Consider the following 17,869-nt stretch of genomic DNA (forward strand, 5'->3'; position numbering starts at 1 on the left):
TGAGAACTATACACCCACAGATCCAAGAAGTACAACAAACCTTAAGCACAAGAAACATGCAGAAAACTATAACTAAATAGCTCAAAACTAATAATAAAGAGAAAAACTTCTAAAAGTCAGAAAAAAACAGACACAGCATATATAGAGGAACAAAGATAAGGATGACAGCAGATTTTTTTTTACTGGAAATAATACTAGCAAGAAGATAGTGGAATATTGAAAGGAAAAAAACAAAAAACTATCCACCTAGAATTCTATACCCAGAAAAACAAATCTTCAAAATGATGGTGAAATAAAAAATTTTTCAGATATACAGAAGCTGAAAGAATCACCCACAGTCATGCACTACAAGAAATATTAAATATTAGGCAAAAGGGAAATCATTCCAGATGGAAATCTGGATCTACACAAAGCAATGAAGAGCAACAGAAATGGTAACTACAGAGGAAAATATGTAAAATTTTGTTTCTATATTCAAATTTCCTTAAAAGATAATATACTGTTTAAACAAATAAGCAAATAGAAATAATGTTCCAAATGAATGGAAACCATGAGCAACAATATGGGTGGTACAAAAGACAAGAAGTGGTAGACAGTGACCCAATTATTCTTGATTAGAACTATTCTTCACACAGAGTAACATGTCTGTGTAAAAGAACAGTAAGAGATAAGACAAAGGTAGGAATGTACCACACTGTGGAGGGCCTTTTCTTAAAGGCTACGTGAACTAAAATTACTTACGTTTTTTTCATTAAGACAGTGGCATGAACCAAGTGTGATTGTTATTGTTTTATTTCCTATGATTAATTTGCCAACAGAGTACAGGATGGATTAGAAGGTAGAAATAGAGGACAGAGAAACCAATAAAGATAGCCTAGGTGTGAAAAAATATAGCCCGATATAAGAATAGTACACTGGAAAGAAAAAAGGGAGGGGAGGAGTACCTAATGGGAAGGACTTAGTAATTAACTGCACAGAGGACTTATGAGGAGGAAAGTAGAAAAGATAGTCATATTTCCACTCTAACAACCTCTTCCTTCAAAATTTCAAAGTGAATCCAAAGGGAAAAAAGAAACTGATTTTACTTTGTTTTACTGAGATTTTAGAAAAGTACCAATTTTTTCTTAACCATTTCATCCTTTGTGTCTTTGCCTATCCTATCTTATGGTATTGTAATAGAATGAAAAACAAAAACATAGAAGATATAGAAAAGTTGATGATGTAATGCCATATGCTGTGAAACAGAAACATAAAATCAAATCTCTATTGTATTAAACCCTGCAGGCAAAAGGTCAAATATGTGAAGAAAATACTTGCTACTACACCCTTTATTAATAAAAAAAGACTGGACTGAAGTACCACCTCCTGATTCTCTTTGGTTATTTTAGTAACAAAAGCATCAATATAAATAAATCAAAATTAATTTTTTTGATATCCATGCTTTATATATGTTGCTTTATACATGTTGTGCCAGTAGACAAATATACATTAGTTCATATTCTCTGTTATATTTTATCGGATAACTAAGTTTTAAAAAATGATTCAAACACATATTTCATGAAGTTATTGCAAAAACAGGAATATTTAAGAAAACTTGGAGGGACAGAAAATAAATGAAAAGAAAAAAGATAACAGAACAAAGTAAATTGGTTAAGACTTCATACACTACTTTCTAATAATATTTGGCAATCACTACTGGTGTTCGCATTTGTACAAGAACACCTAATAACTGTCCCTCTAGGAATAGGTATATGATGAATCACTTTTATTATGTAGCAAAGATGATAAAAATGTGCAGATAAGAATGGTGTTAAGGCTTGGAAATAGTCATATAAGAAGAACGTCTTGTAGCACCAGTCATTACTTTAAAGCATGCCACTGTTTCCCAAATAGACAAGATTTTGACTTTGTCATAGGCCTGTGAGAACACCACTGCATGCTTACTGGGCACATCAAATGTGAAGAATGGAGAGTTGATCCCTACAGAACATAACTCCATGGAGAAGCAGCCACTATCTAGGTCAGCTGACCCGCCTTTAATAAGTTCCTAAATAGGAGTCAAGAGGTCCAGCCAGCCAAATCTTGTTGCTAGTTGTTTGACTAATTTTCTAACTACCCAGAGACGTGAAAGAATAATAATTTCCATGGCCTCTACAACACTATTTAGCGCTATTGCATATAATTAAGATGGTACAATAAAAGAACAAAAGACTCTGGACCTCTACCTCTGTAATTAAGTTTAATATTACTAGCTTCAACTTCATGTCATTAGGAAATAAACACTGAAAATAAAAACTACCCATTTGAAGGGAAAAACAACTAAAAGAAAATGCTGCATAAAAGCATAGTCAAGACATTTTTAAGTGCTTTTAAGCTAGAAACATCAGTATAATTCAAAATGGCAAACAGAAAACTGCACAAAATGCATGTGTAATTTTAATGTAATATGGCTTCACTTGTAAAAATACATTCCCAAAACACTAAGTAGAGGGGCAAAGTATCTTCTCAGAGTTTAAATACATTTCATACATCAAACCTTGGCCAAATCTGATTTATTTTGCTTCATTTTTTATTTATTTAATAAATAAATAATGTCAATACCTTCAGGATGTGCCTTACTGGCTCCTCAGGGACCTTTATATCACTAGCTAAAGCCTGAACAGCAAGAAGGAAAAAGAGTGTACACCTCCTATTATGGTTGAAGTCCAAAATTTATTCTGCTTCTCTATCTTTATCTTGATTTAAGAATGCCATTACTGACTGATCATTTACCAAAATCCTCCTGAAGGTCAGAAGATAATTGTTAAATTGCAATATTATGTATTGGGCTTAATTATAATAAACTGGTTATAAAAATAACATCCTCCAGTACACATACAGTCAGGAGTTATTTGTCATTTCCTACTAGGGAAACTACTGAAAAAGTAACTTTGTCTTCCAGTAAGGTCTCATTTGTAAAGAAGTTCATATTCTTTGTAGATGTATTTGAAGTATCTGAAGTAGTCAAGTATCATATATTTAAGCACCTAAGAAATTCAGGAAAATGATACTCTTCCTTTATCATATTAATTTAATGTTTTAAGTCCTACACATGTTTACCATACTCTTGTATTTAAAATATATCAATTGCTAATTTAATATGTATAGTATTTTAAAATAGTGTTTTATAACTATCATCACTATAACTTACTTTCTTTAATACTAATTCTCACAGAAATATTTCTTTGTAAGTAAGGTCATATCCCCAAGCTCAATAAAGTAACAAGCATATTTGTTAAATAACAATAATAGGAAATATACACATATGCAAGTATACACACGAACTTAAAGTATGCAAACATACATGGATACACATTTACATTACATCTACTATACACAAGGTAAATATTCTCTCATTTTATTCTCCCAGAAACACTATAAAATGGCAACTATTATTATCTTTATTTTACAGATGAGTAAATTGAGAGACTTGCCATAGATCACAGTGCTATCAAATGGTTGATCTTAAAGATTTTTTTCTTTTTTGATGTGGACCATTTTTAAAGTCTTTATTGAATTTGTCACAATACCGTTTCTGCTTTATGTTTTGGTTCCTCAGCCATGAGGCATGTGGGATCCCAGCTCGCCGACCAGGGATGGAACCCACACCCCCTGCATTGGAAGGCGAAGTCTTAACCACTGGACCAACAGGGAAGGCCCTCAAATGGTTGCTCTTAAATTCAAACCAAGGAGTCTGACTCCAGAGCCCAAGACAAACTCTGTATGTAGCTGACCTTGAACAACACAGGTGTGAACTGCACGGGTCCACATACACACAGATTTTTTTCAACAGTAAATACTACAGTACCACAAAATCCACGGTCATTTGAATCCAAGGATGGGAAATGTCGGATATGGAGGAAACATGGGAATGGAGGGCCGCCTTTAAGTTATACACGGTTTTTCAACTATGCAGAAGGTGAGTGCTCTAACCCTCACATTGTTCAAGGGTCAACTGTATTTAGTTTGTAGGGTGGACCAAACCAGCAAACATGAAACAGTGCTGCTCAGCAGACAGGATGAAACAAAAAGGAACACAAAAGTAAGATACAAAATTATACATGTAATATGACAGCAATTCTGTTTTTAAAAATGCACAGAAATGAGACTAAAGAGAAATACGCCAAAATTCACCACTGAGTAATGGGATTTGAGTTCATCTTTCTTTTCTAACACTTTTGTGCTTTCAAAATTTGACAAAAAAGTAAGAAACTCTTTTACAATCAGACGAGAAAAAGAAATGTTAAACACAAAAGCAAAGAAGTTTGACACTCTTCAAGAACGCTTCCTCTTGTCAAAATTGCCTACGTAGTACCAGATAAAACCAGAACTATAAATGAAAGATAGCTGAAGATTATGGCTACTTGCTCCAAAAAGACCTAGGAACACTCCCTCCTGCACCACAGCACAAGCAAAAAAATATATATACTCTGATTTCAAAAAGGACTATTTAAAAACAAAAATGAAAAAAGCTTCATGAAGAAAAACATAGTAGAAATATTATATAGCACAATTAGGAATGTAAAGAAAGGTTTTAATCACTGATAGATGATGACTCAGGATAGTAAAACTAGAATAAGCTGTGTTTTTAAAAGCCCAAACTAATAAACATTTAGTTACATACTTTAAAATTTCTCAGGGAAAACCATAAGATTCTGTGTATAAATCTTATATATCATGGCCTATACCTTTAAGCTAAACGTTACTTGTTCTGTATCATGCCACATACATAAAATTTCTGAACCTTGAAATTTTAAATGTTCTCTCTAGAACTTAAAACTTTCATTTCAATTACCTCCTTCTATTAACGGCCCTGTATGGTTTTTCTGCTTTTCAAATAGAAGATAATTTTATCTTTTTCCACTGTTTCTGAACTTGAGACAAAAATGCTTCCTTGATCTTACAATTTGCCCATGAATTATATAGAAATCACTTACTTGTCTGGTGTCTGCATGCCTGTCCTAATCTGTATACTGTCATCAACCACATTCCTCTAAAGATCAGTGAACTACTCTACAAGTGTTCCAGATAGTACAACAAATAAGAGGACATCTAAATATTTCTTTGTTGATAATGATAAGAACACTTATAAAAAGCAGTGGTGAGAAATAAAAGTAGCAAACTTTTGACATCTCAGGGGGTTTTTCCTCATATAGAAGATTTTTCATTTAGGAAGTCAAATATACTCATTTAATTTTCTAGTCTCTCTCAACATTTTTCTTACCGGTATCCATTTGCCAGACATACACGGAGCCGTCTGAACATCCCACTACTAGGTAATCGTCAGAAGGCCTCCACTTGATGACTTGAATGGGGAAAAGATGACGAGATGCCAGCATAATGCATTTTTTCTCTCGCAAACTTAGAAGTCCTACCGAGTGGTCACTGGCTACAGAGCAGATGCAGTGCTGCACTCTTGCCTGAAAAGAAGAATAAATCTTAATTACACTTAGATTAAATTCAGAAGAAAATGGATCTTGTCCTAATTAAATCAAAATTAATTATACATTCACTGCTGCTGAAAACACTAACCACGACATTAGGATGTGTCGACAATTTTCTTCTTTTATATTATACATAAAACGCCTAGTTCAATCATCACAACACTTTGAAAAATACTAAATTAACACTAGATTAAAGAAGAGAAAGACGCCTAGGAAAATCTGCTGTTCAAATTTGAAGATGACCTTACTAAAAATAATTGCTATATATGAACAGGCAAAGCTGGAAAAAAACTGATCTGTTATTATGTGTTCCCTTTCCACTGTCTGAACTTCCCTTTGCTAGCAGCTAGAGCTGCTTTCTGCAGTGCTTCTTTCTGTTTGTGACTCTATCATTTAGACCCATGCTCTTCCCTGCTCCTTTGCTCAAAAACAAGACCCCCAAGGTCCCTCTGCCACAATCATTTCTTAAGAGCCACCGATAGTTTGTATCACCTGTAGATGTGTTTCACAGCTTCTGTCTCTAATGCCAGCAGGCACACCACCTCAGCTAACATACAAGAGCCCAATAAACATCCTGCTCTGTACTTCCTGCTCATCTCTAGTTTGCGCCCTTCCATTCCTTTTTAGAACAAGATGGAATATAATAGAAATAATCAAAGATGGTAAAGATTTTCACTAGCATCAGAGAACTGAATCCATAACCTAGAAAATTAAAAATTAACGTCTTTATAGGTTTGGAAGACAATTTACAAGCAACTTACAACTTTGTAGTGATTTATTAGACTGTGCTTCCGGTTCCCACTGAGGTGAAACCATATGAAAACAGCCATCTAAGCTCCGTACTGTGTAAATGGTGGCTATTTACTGAGGATGAGGCCCACGGCACCACATACATATTATCCCTTCTGTGGGATCCAGAGGAGAAACTTCTCAAATGTCACCCAGCTGGGCTTTGCCTAAGCAGACGTTTTTTAGCTAAAGAATGATATATCTCCCTGACTGGTCCATCTCAATGGGAAACGTTGACAGGTATCAGATGAAAAAGAGTGGGGCGGGGGGGGGGGGGGCGTGTGTGTGTGACCACATGTGCATGGGAAACACGTTACAGTTGTTTTTGTCCATAGAACTTCTAAGAAACTTTAACATGCTAACATGAATATAATTTCATTTGACCATCATAATCTTTTTTTTTGTAACATCTTTATTGGCATATAATTGCTTTACAATGGTGTGTTAGTTGCTGCTGTATAACAAAGTGTATCAGCTACATATACATATATCCCCATATCTCCTCCCTCTTGCATCTCCCTCCCACCCTCCCTATCCCACCCCTGTTCTATGCGGCTGCTTCCCACTAGCTATCTATGTTACACTTGGTAGTGTATATATGTCGATGCTACTCTCTCACTTCGTCCCAGCTTACCCTTCCCCCTCTCCGTGTCCTCAAGTCCATTCTCTACATCTGCATCTTTATTCCTGTCTAGGGCAGGACAGGAATAAAGGCCATCATAATCTTATAAGACATACTTTTTGAGGAACAGACTTTGGGGAAAGCTGCTACAATGGATTCCTTCAATGTTTTGGATACTAAGAAACTTAGGACTGAATTTTCTATCCATGACTGTGGGGTGCGTGGGCATACATTTCTGAATGTGGACTCTAGGTGGTCTCGTCTACTTTTTCTTTCATTTTTCTCTTCACCATGATTTAGCTTTATTTTTAACTAACTGAATAATGTTTATTTTTGTAAACAACCTAAAATCAATTTTTGAATGAGGCAGAGCATTAATTTTAAAAAAGAGAGTCAGATTTAACTATTTACTTTGTTCTTAAATTCAGGTGTTTTAATCTTTGGTTCTGTTAGCTTGTACGTTTTCTTTCATAATGATTTAAAAACTATAATCAGCATAGTAGGTATTTATTAATTTTAAAAGTTAAGAAAACTAAGTTCAGGAAGATCATGTTATAAACTTTTACTAAAACAACATATAGAATTTTCTTAAGCATTTGTTAAACTTATTTATTTCATGCCCCCTGATAAGCATTCAATGGAAACATAAAACATGATTTCTTTCTTTAAAAAGACATTAAGGACTGAGGAGTAGCTGACTATGGCATGCAAAACTTTGCTTTGTAATTAAGCAATAAGTCAAAATAAAGTGGCAAACTACAAAAATATCACTTAAATATAGGCAATGTTAGAATAAAACGTGGCAGAAATATAACATGATGCCTTTATTTTCAGTTATTATACTTCACACCAAATAAAATATTTTTGAGTGGGCTTCTCTGGTGGCGCAGTGGTTAAGAATCCGCCTGCCAATGTTCAAGCCCTGGTCCGGGAAGATCCCACATGCCGCAGAGCAACTAAGCCCATGCCATGCGCCACAACCACAACTACTGAGCCCGTGTGCCACAACTACTGAAGCCCGTGTGCCACAACTGCTGAAGCCCACGTGCCTAGAGCCCGTGCTCCACAACAAGAGAAGCCACTGCAATGAGAAGCCTGCACACCTCTACGAAGAGTAGCCCACGCTCACTGCAACTAGAGAAAGCCCGTGTGCAGCAACAAAGACCCAACACAGCCAAAAATAAATAAATAAAATAAATAAATATTAAAATAAATAAAAATATTTTGAGTTTCACCAGATGTACGTTGCTAAGCAAGGATAACAGACAGTCTAATACAATGGAGGCTTTGCATTTCTACAGATAATCATTAATACTGACTTTGTATTTATCATATATATCCATCACTCAATATACAAAAAAGGATGATTGCTACGTTAATGGTTAACTATTTTCTATTTTCCAACACGAGTCTGCTAAAAAATGGTCATTTTATTTATTTTTCTCATCAGAGAAATAAATCTAATAGTAATCTTTTTCTCTGTGTATGAGTCACTAAAAAGAATGAGTCCTAAACGGCATTCCTTTTCATCTATTCACATCTCTTAATCAGGCACTGATCTGCCACAGTACTCACCCCTGTCACTACTTTTGATTCTGCTACTATGACTCACAAGCTCTCTGAAATCTTTAAAATGAGTTAATCCTTAATTAATGCGGTAGACCTAACTAGCCGACTTGCCAGTCCCCAAGTTGACAATCATTTCATTAATGTTCACATAATTCTTGTCATTCCTTTTCATAGAGAAAACGAGGCATGAGTCAGGGTGAAGTTTGTTTGTTTTTAAAAGGTGATTTTTTACCAATCTTCTTTACTATGTTTGGTGTTTTTCAAATTATGTTCTGCTGGTAGATCTCAACACCTAAGGTGACAGCAAAACTACTGAGAAGCACCGACCCACGCATTCTCTCTCTGCCAAATATCTCATACTGCAGTTTATAACCTACCAGAGAGAGGACTGCAGACTTAAGCAAACAAAAAAGGCTTCCCTATTCCCACGAGGAACTTGACCTCCGGCATCAACTCCTCTGAAGTTTCGCCTTCAGAACTTTCACCCTTGCCATTTATATGAGGTGGATAATTTTTTAAAATTCAAGAAAATGCAATCCCACCTCATAAAAAGATTTAAAAGCTCTACTTCATGTTATCTCTCTTATTAGTAAAAACAAAGAACATACAAAGGTAATATTAAATAATATTATAGGGTGTATTTTAAAAAGTAGATTATGGGATGTAATTTTCTGAAGGAAAAAATGACTGAATTCCAAAAATTCTAGCTTTTCAGTCCCACATGATGCGTTCTCTTCTAACATATATATTTACATCAATATCTTTTAAAGAATAGTTCTGTTCTTCATTCGTATAGTGCAATAATGATGAAAACTGACAAATGACATGCCTCATCCGCAAAAAAATGTTTGGCCCCAAACAAAAATGTTATACCTTCCATGTAAATGAAAATAAGCATCTGAAGAGTTAAGTCTAGCTTTACTGTAATGAACAACGGTCTGGAAATAGCCAAAATAATCAAGACTGAAAACAAACAAAAAAAATCAATATTACTAAGTCCAAGAAAGCACAGTTATTAGAGGTACTTAACTCACAAGAAAAGATGGTTCTCTGCTTTTTAAATATGGATTTAAATAAATCTAATTTTTCTTCTTTCAAGAAACTGCTAGTCCAACTCGTGTGAAGAAAACTGGCCTAGAGTAGAAATGGCCCAATACAGTAAATCCTCATTAATTTTGATTCCCCTAATTAATTCTGAGTTGATGGTTACCTTCACAGGCTCTGTGAAAACAAATTAATGGTATAAACAAAGCAAATGTCTAGCTTATTTAAATGTAAAAGGGAAAAAGACCATTCTCAAGCACCACTTTGGTATTAATTTTAATTCAAACAATGAACAGAGTAATGATAAATAATTCTCAGCTACCTGTTAAATGAAAGCACTTGAAAGATTTGCTGAAACACAATTAACTTGGTTTCTCCTTATCTGTGCTCAAAACTATTGAAGAAGCACTTCTTAAAGAATATTAGATAACACCAAACTCTTTGATTTAGATGCAGCTTCCTCACAAATGAGTTTAATTAGCATAATTCTTTTATTATTAAATTATTAAATTCTAGACATCTTGGTTACTGAACACTTACTTCACCCACAATGACTGATTCTATAATTTGATTAATTCCATTCTACTTCGCTTTCTTCCATCTCAACCTGAAAAAGTTACCTAAACATGACTTAACATTGAGGATATTTTTATAAGACATTTAAATTGTGTAATTAGAATAATAATACAAGAAATAAAAAACGTGAACCTCATATCTTTAACTAAATTATCTGAAAAGTATTTATGTTCCAAACTTGTTCAATCACACACTTATTCATTTAAAAAACTCTGTAATATATTCTCACTAAACGTATATTTACACATTGTATATGTACTTTGTGCCAATATATCATGTACATTGTAAAACATGCACAGAATATATACTTTAAAAGGATGACTCAGTTTAAATAAACAAATTTAAGATAAAATGAAATATTTTCTTAAATGTCTTGCTAATGTCAATAACTTTTTATTAGCATTAGCCAATACCTCAAAGCACTGTATCTTTAGAAAGTTTTCACTGTTAACAATAGTAGATGTAAACACATATTTTATATAATCATGAATTTTGTGGCTGCCTTTTTGCCAGATTGATCAAATGATCATTGTTTGAACCTCATTACGTGGTTAATGAAAAGATATTTCATTTTCATCGGAAAGACTTCCATCACTATTTTCTCTGCCCATTTTGTGATGGTTAGGTTAAGACCTATAAAGTATAATCTGCAACTCTCCGAAGCAAACATATTTTCATTGGAAGCACACCTGGTGAGGGCACTGAGGTCGCCCTCCTGGAGGTGGCAGGCCCACTCTTGGCCCAGGTGATATGTGCCCATCTGATGTATGAAGCAAGTGAGGCACAAATGTCCTTCCATCTAGTAAATGTTCATAAGCTCAATTTGTTAAGGTTTAAAAAAAAAGAAAGAAGAGCTTTAATATTTTATTCCCATGCCCAGTTAACTGTCTCACAGATTCTACTTTAACACCCACTGCTATCAACTGACTTAAAGAGTGTAACATATATATACCATTAAAAAATTTTTTTTTGTTATGGAACAGAACTTGTACAACATGGATTGAGCATCTGATCAACTTGGTCAGTACTTTACAGGTGAAAATTATTCAAAATCATGTTCCAAACACTGTATTAGTTCTTCCCTAGAAGGAAAATGCACCAATGTTATCAAAAGGTAATTAAAAGCAGGAGCAACAAAAAGCAACAGAATATTTAACCATATTTAATATTTACTTTGATTTGGTAAAAAAATTAATTGGGACAGGGAAAGTGAGGAAGATACCAGATCAAAACAAATACATTCCAAGACCAATTATTATTTTTCAAGCAATTCTGATCCTCAACCAAGTAAGCACTCACTGAATTTGCCAGTAAATAATCTCACGGCACATTAGTGCTGAGCAGGGGAATGCCACAAGCTATCACAAGATCTGACAGAGTCAGAATGTACCACCTAGGTCATCCAGCCTGACCTTACACATTTTACAAGACTTCATTTTAAACCATTCCCAGAAACCTCTTATGTAACCTGTTCCTAAGCATTTGCCATGAATTACAGAAACTAGAGACAGCTAGTTTATCCCACACACTAGCTCTCTGGGGAGATGATTCTGCTTTCCAACAGTTCCCAGTGTAAATTATATATATATATGTGTGTGTGTATATATATATATATATATATATATATATATATATATATAAAATTTTCTACTTTTGCCAATTTGTTTCCTAAACTAAATTATTCTTTTCTTCATATCATTCCAGGAGCAATCTCCTGCCCAAAACAATGTTTCTCTTTGAATATTCTCTAAATCTATGAACACTATTATCTCTCCTTTTAAATATGCCCATTATTAGACAAGCTATAAATGACCAGCTTCTTTCACTCATAAATCAATCCTACTATTCTTTTAATCATTATTTCTTGACTTCTCAGAACTCCTTCTCTGGAACATAAATATGCAGTTAAGATGCATCATTTATCACTTTTAAATATTCTACCTGAAGGGGAAAAAAGAGCCTACAAATGTTAATGCCGTGTCCACACTTTCACAAAACTAGATAAAAAAAAAATTTTTTTTTTCAGAAATCCATAGCTCATCCTTCTTTTAAAAAGAAGGGGGTGGGGTGGGGTAGACAGCTGTTTCTTTAAGAGCTATTTTAGAAAATAAGACCATGTGGTCCAACCAAAACACTTACTAACCATCTATTAGGATAGTTATGTTCTACATAAACATAAGACTTTTAGGGACCAGTTTTAATATCTTCGTCCATTCACTACATACAAAAGACAACAGTGAAGAAACAGCGGGCTAGTCAGGGCTCCATCTTTCTTCAACTGCTTCCTTCTTAATAAAGCAGCAAATAAATATGAAGAATTTAGTGTAAGATTAAGAAGACATCACCTATCAAAGAAAATTTTATTTAATAAATGATGTTGAGATAATCCGTTACTTTAGGGAAGAACAGATGATTTTTATCCTTTCCTCACCCCACATGCATAAATAAATTTCAGATAGATTAAAGTATTTGATGTTTGTTTTAATCCAGCCATTGCTTTTTAATCAAATTTCACCAAATTTCTGGGGGGGCGGGTAAGATCCCAGGATTCAAAAATATGAAAGAAGCTAAATAGGAAAAAGATAAATTAGATTACATAGGAATGTAAATTATCTGTAGATTAAAAAATCAAAGTAAATAATAAACCAGAAGAAAATTTCAACAGTAATAGAAAGCACACAAGCTTAATATTTCAATTAAGTTAAGCACTCATACAGGCACTAATATCCCCAACAGAAACAAATGAGCAAAGGACAATCTATGTCTCAAATGAAAAAAACAAACAAACTCACTAAACTCCTCATAGAAAAACTTCATTACCTCTAGTAATCAAAGAAATGCAAATTCGAACAATAAAATACTCTTTCCACCTATCAATTTAGCCAAAGACTGTAGAAATTATATAATACGAAACAACCAACGTTTATTGGGTTCTTACTCTGTGCCAGCTATTATTCTAAATACTTGGCAGTAATTCATCGTAGTCTCACAACAACCCTTTGAAGTAGATACTACTATTATTTCCATCTTACAGATGTGGAAACTGAGTCATGGAAGTAAATAAAAACATCTTGTGTTGGCAAGGGACAATGAAATAGGCACTGAGGGTAGAAAATAATTAGGTAATCGATCTCAACAGACTTAAAAATGTTAATAACCTATTACCCCAAAATTCTGAGGTTCTAATCCAAAAAATATTCATGGAATCTACCCAAGGAAATAATCATAAATGAAAACAAGTTTTACAAAGATATTCAATATTATTTAAAATAGTTCAAATTGGGACCAAGCTACACATCCAAAGGAGGAGAACTGCTAAGTAAATATTGTATGCTCACATAATGTAATGTTATATAATTACTAAAAATTACTTTCACAAATAAGAATAACTTGAGAAAGTATTTGTTAAAATATTAAATGAAGATGCAATGTGCATAGATAACTATACAATATAATCACAAGTGCATAGTAAGTGAATTTTACAAGGCTAGAGGAAAAAATATCAAAATGTTAACTGTGTTTCTGTTTTATGTAGAAGGGTAACAGGTGACCTTTTACCTTCTTAGCTACCTCTGTTTTCAAAAAATTTTAACTGTGTATATGTTAAATTTATAAAATTGCAGTTAAATCTTACACCATATTCTTAAAAGCAAGTAAAGTGTGACAAGTAAAAGAAGATGAAAGGGGGCTAAAACTAAGAAAATCCAAACCTAAATAATCAAAGATGAAAAACTAAAACATAAATTACCAAAGAACTGAGCCATGCACAATTCTCTAAAGAAAAATTTGAAATACAGGAATTGAAAAGAATGGCTGTGTTTTGATCTACAAATTGAAAGATACTAAATAAATTAGGCATTTAAAATTAAGTATCAAAATCATATTTACTTACGTAAATCAGTAATAAAACATATATAGTCAAAGTTGGAGAAATGCAACTATTTTTAAATACACAGTTACACCTAATAGGAGGTGGTATGCTTGGTGGTCAAGTTCAGGCCCTCAGGTTAGACTATTCAGGATCAAATTCCAGCTCTGCCACTTGCTAACTGTGTGACTTGAGCAAGTTACTTAACCTCTCTGAGCCTCACCTCTCTGTACAATGAGGTTAACAGCAATTACTAGGCCTCACAGAAGCACTGGGTGAATTAAATGAAATATATGTAAAGAAATCAGCACACTGACTAATACATCATGCATACAAAAGATGATGGTAGTTAGTATTCTCTTTACCATTATTAGTATTATGTCATTATATACCATAAATTCTACTTTTTATAATGTAGTTGTATCATTTTCTGAGGGAGTTGCCAACGTTTAGGTATTCACCAGGAAATACGGAGACATTCATAATTTTTCTATTACGTTAGTTTCCCCTTTTCAATATTTTCTTCTCATATTAATAGCTCTGCTTTAATTTAATCTGAATAGTTCCACCTACATGATCATTACCATCACTCACGTATTACCTTAAAATCACATTAATGAAGTTTTTAGCCCTTTTAACAATTTGAGTCAATAAAAGCTCTCAATCCAACAACTCAGTGACCACCTTCCACTGTTCCCTGAATATTTCCTCACACATCTTTTTCCATTGAATTTACTTGATAATTTTTTACTTCATGCCTTTAAAACATCAAAGTGCTTTCTTTCATTTCAATTACATATTTATGGCTTTTAGAGACTGAGATAGTCATATCTGCAGACTCTGAAGACAGTCTAAGGTTTCTTAAGGAACTCAAAAGTGCTACCCTTTTACCCTCTCCCCACAGCAGTCAGCTGTCCCCAGTTATTGCCCACCCCACACCCAAACCTCGGCTGCACACGTTCAGGGACTAACATCTTCCATCACAAAGGGCCTCACTTCTCAGCATGCACTGAATTACAACTCCCAGTGGCTGCTGGTCCCACACTTCTACTTCTAGCTCCTACTTTGAACTTGAATGGCCCCATCCATCTGACCTAGTAACTCTCAATCTGCCTGCTTGGCTTCAACCTATTTATTCCGCTCATACCAGTATCCTTACAAGAAATAAACACTGAATTTACAATACCTCTGACATAACTATGGAATATCTTTTTTTTCCTTTCTCATGAAAACAAACGGGTTGATACTGTCCCCATTTTTCTAACCGGAGATTTTCTAACTGAAAGAGTCTGTGTATCTTTCCTAGAGATAAATTACTAGAATATATATTCTAAAAATACCTCTTTGTTTACAAAGGATGCTGGCTTGCTTTTTAAGTCTATATCAAAGAACACAAGGGAAACCTAACCCCCACTATTATACACCCGGCTCTTGAAGGCACCTGGAAAATGGTCGGCACTCAGATATATATTGCATCTAATTGAACAGTCACCTTAAAAAGTCATTCATTTTTTTCTAACAATTTCTGCCATCTTAAAATAAATTTTAACTCATTTTAAAATTGCTTTATGATTAAGTTACTGAAGAAAAATTGTCTTTGCTCTGTGCCATACTAACTCTCTTCAACCACTGAGTCAATTTAATCAACCACTTCATTTACAATGCTTAGCACCAAATCATTTCTATTACTAAAAATAAATTTCATACCCAATGTAATCTTCTTTGCTACCAAGAATATGACTAAAGATCTAAAGAAACCTCTCCAAACAGAGGAATATCTAAGTTTCTGTGGAGTGGGGGAGGGATAAATTAGGGGTTTGGGATTAACGTATACACACTATTATATATATAAACAACAAGGACCTACTCTATAACACAGGGAGCTATACTCAATATCTTGTAGTAACCTATAATGGAAAAGAATCTGAAAAGAATATATACATACATATATATGTATATATGTGTGTTTGTGTATATATATATATATATATATATATATATATACACATATATATATATTTAAAAAAACTGGGGACTTCCCTGGTGGTGCAGTGGTTAAGAATCCGCCTGCCAAAGCAGAAGACACAGGCTCGAGCCCTGGTCGGGGAAGATCCCACATGTCGCGGAGCGACTTAGCCCATGCGCCGCAACTACTGAGCCTGCGCTCTACAGCCCGTGAGCCACAACTATTGAAACCTGTGCACCTAGAGCCCGTGCTCCGCAACAAGAGAAGCCACCGCAGTGAGAAGCCTGCGCACTGCAATGAAGAGTAGCCCCTGCTCACCTCAACTAGAGAAAGCCCACACGCAGCAACGAAGACCCAATGCAGCCAAACAAATAAATAAATAAATTTATTAAAAAAAAAATGGAGTCACTTTGCTATACACCTAAAACTAATACAACATTGCAAATCAACTATACTTCAATAAATCAACCTAAGGCAAAAAAAAAAGGTAATAAATAAATGAATTTCTAAAATATTTGACACAATATTAGCACAGCTAGAATAGGGAGGCAGTCTGTCTCATTACTGTTGAAGGGATCCTCACTGACAGTCTCTTGGTATATTATTGATTCTCTTAGCTTCCTACACGAGAGACAGGGTGTACTATGATATTTGAATATTTAGACACTATCCATAATAGGAAAAATTAATTTTTTATCTTGAATAAAATATGACAGTAGTAAAAATTTGGAAAACATGCAGCAATCAGAATGGATAACCAATACAGCCTTGGTATATTAAAGCATTCGTGCTTTCAAAATGAGAATGAGTGCTATACGCTTATACATACTCTTCATACAGCTACTTATAAGTCTAGAAAGTTACCTACATTTGAAAGATTACAAACAGGATGATGAAGAATTATGAAGGTAAATAGGTGGTACAAACCTATTCCTAAGCTTCTGAAGGACAATTTGGTAATATGTATTCAAAAGACTTTAAAAATTAATATGCCCTTTTATAAAGCAATTTCACATTTAAGAATTTACCCTAAGAATCATTCCAGATGTGCAAAATTATTTAGTTATCTTAATTCTCAACCCCCACTGTTGATAAGAGAAAAAAAAATTAGAAAGTAAAATTCTGACATTTCTGAATAAAATTAAATAAATGACAGACTATCATTAAAAAGGTTGGAATACACTTAGACCATCTTTAGAAAATATCTGTATTTTCCATAACAATGTGTTATGTAATTTTTTTAAATAAAAATTAATTTCAAAAAGATGATGCTGAATATATAAGACATATGAAAGTAGTCTCAAAATCTAAGAGAATTAAGTGTTATGGGAAAAAAGAATATTACAGAACATTATGTACACTGGGATATATTTTAGAAAAAGATTACTTCTGCTTTCTGCTTTTGTTTCCTTTATATCACCAAAGTTTGCTCTGGCTTCAGAGACTATGCCATAATTCTAGACATTGCTTTTTAAATGTAACATCCAATTAAAATTGTAACACAAGTCCAAATTCAAAAAGGTAAGATAAGAGCTAATTCAGGCAGAAGCTTAGGTACTTTTTCAGAAAGAAAGGATAATATATTAAAAAGAAAACCTAATTTGTTAATTGTTCTTACCGACAGCGAACATTACGCACTAACAAACATATAGTCACATATACCATACATATTATCATATCTGCCGCAAGAGCTAGGAATTTATTAACATTGTCAGATGAAGGAACAAAACAGGTTAGGTGCCTGATATTCCCATTTTCACAAACCCATGCTGCCCCCTTCTGGAAAATTTTGGAGGCATGTGACAATACAAGTTTAATAAGATATAATGAAAAGTAATCATTTTTAACTAATCTATTAGAGAACATAGGCTACATGTTCACACTGAGAAACATATATATTATATATGCTTCAAAATTTATTTTGAAACATTTTCGAAAAATTCTGTTCTGAA

At 33.8% G+C, this 17,869-nt stretch overlaps 1 protein-coding gene across 1 annotated transcript in view; it reads right to left on the reverse strand.

Annotated features, from left to right (window-relative positions):
• The window catches only part of WDR7 (WD repeat domain 7), a 374,300-nt gene that overhangs the window by 304,323 nt on the left and 52,108 nt on the right, over positions 1–17,869 (reverse strand). The window contains exon 14 of the mRNA XM_060120872.1: positions 5,264–5,459. Within this exon, the coding sequence (XP_059976855.1) occupies positions 5,264–5,459 (196 nt within the window). The remainder of the gene's footprint in view (positions 1–5,263; positions 5,460–17,869) is intronic.

The sequence above is a fragment of the Lagenorhynchus albirostris genome, chromosome 14 (genome assembly GCF_949774975.1).
Source record: "Lagenorhynchus albirostris chromosome 14, mLagAlb1.1, whole genome shotgun sequence".
Classification (NCBI taxonomy): Eukaryota; Metazoa; Chordata; class Mammalia; order Artiodactyla; family Delphinidae; genus Lagenorhynchus; species Lagenorhynchus albirostris.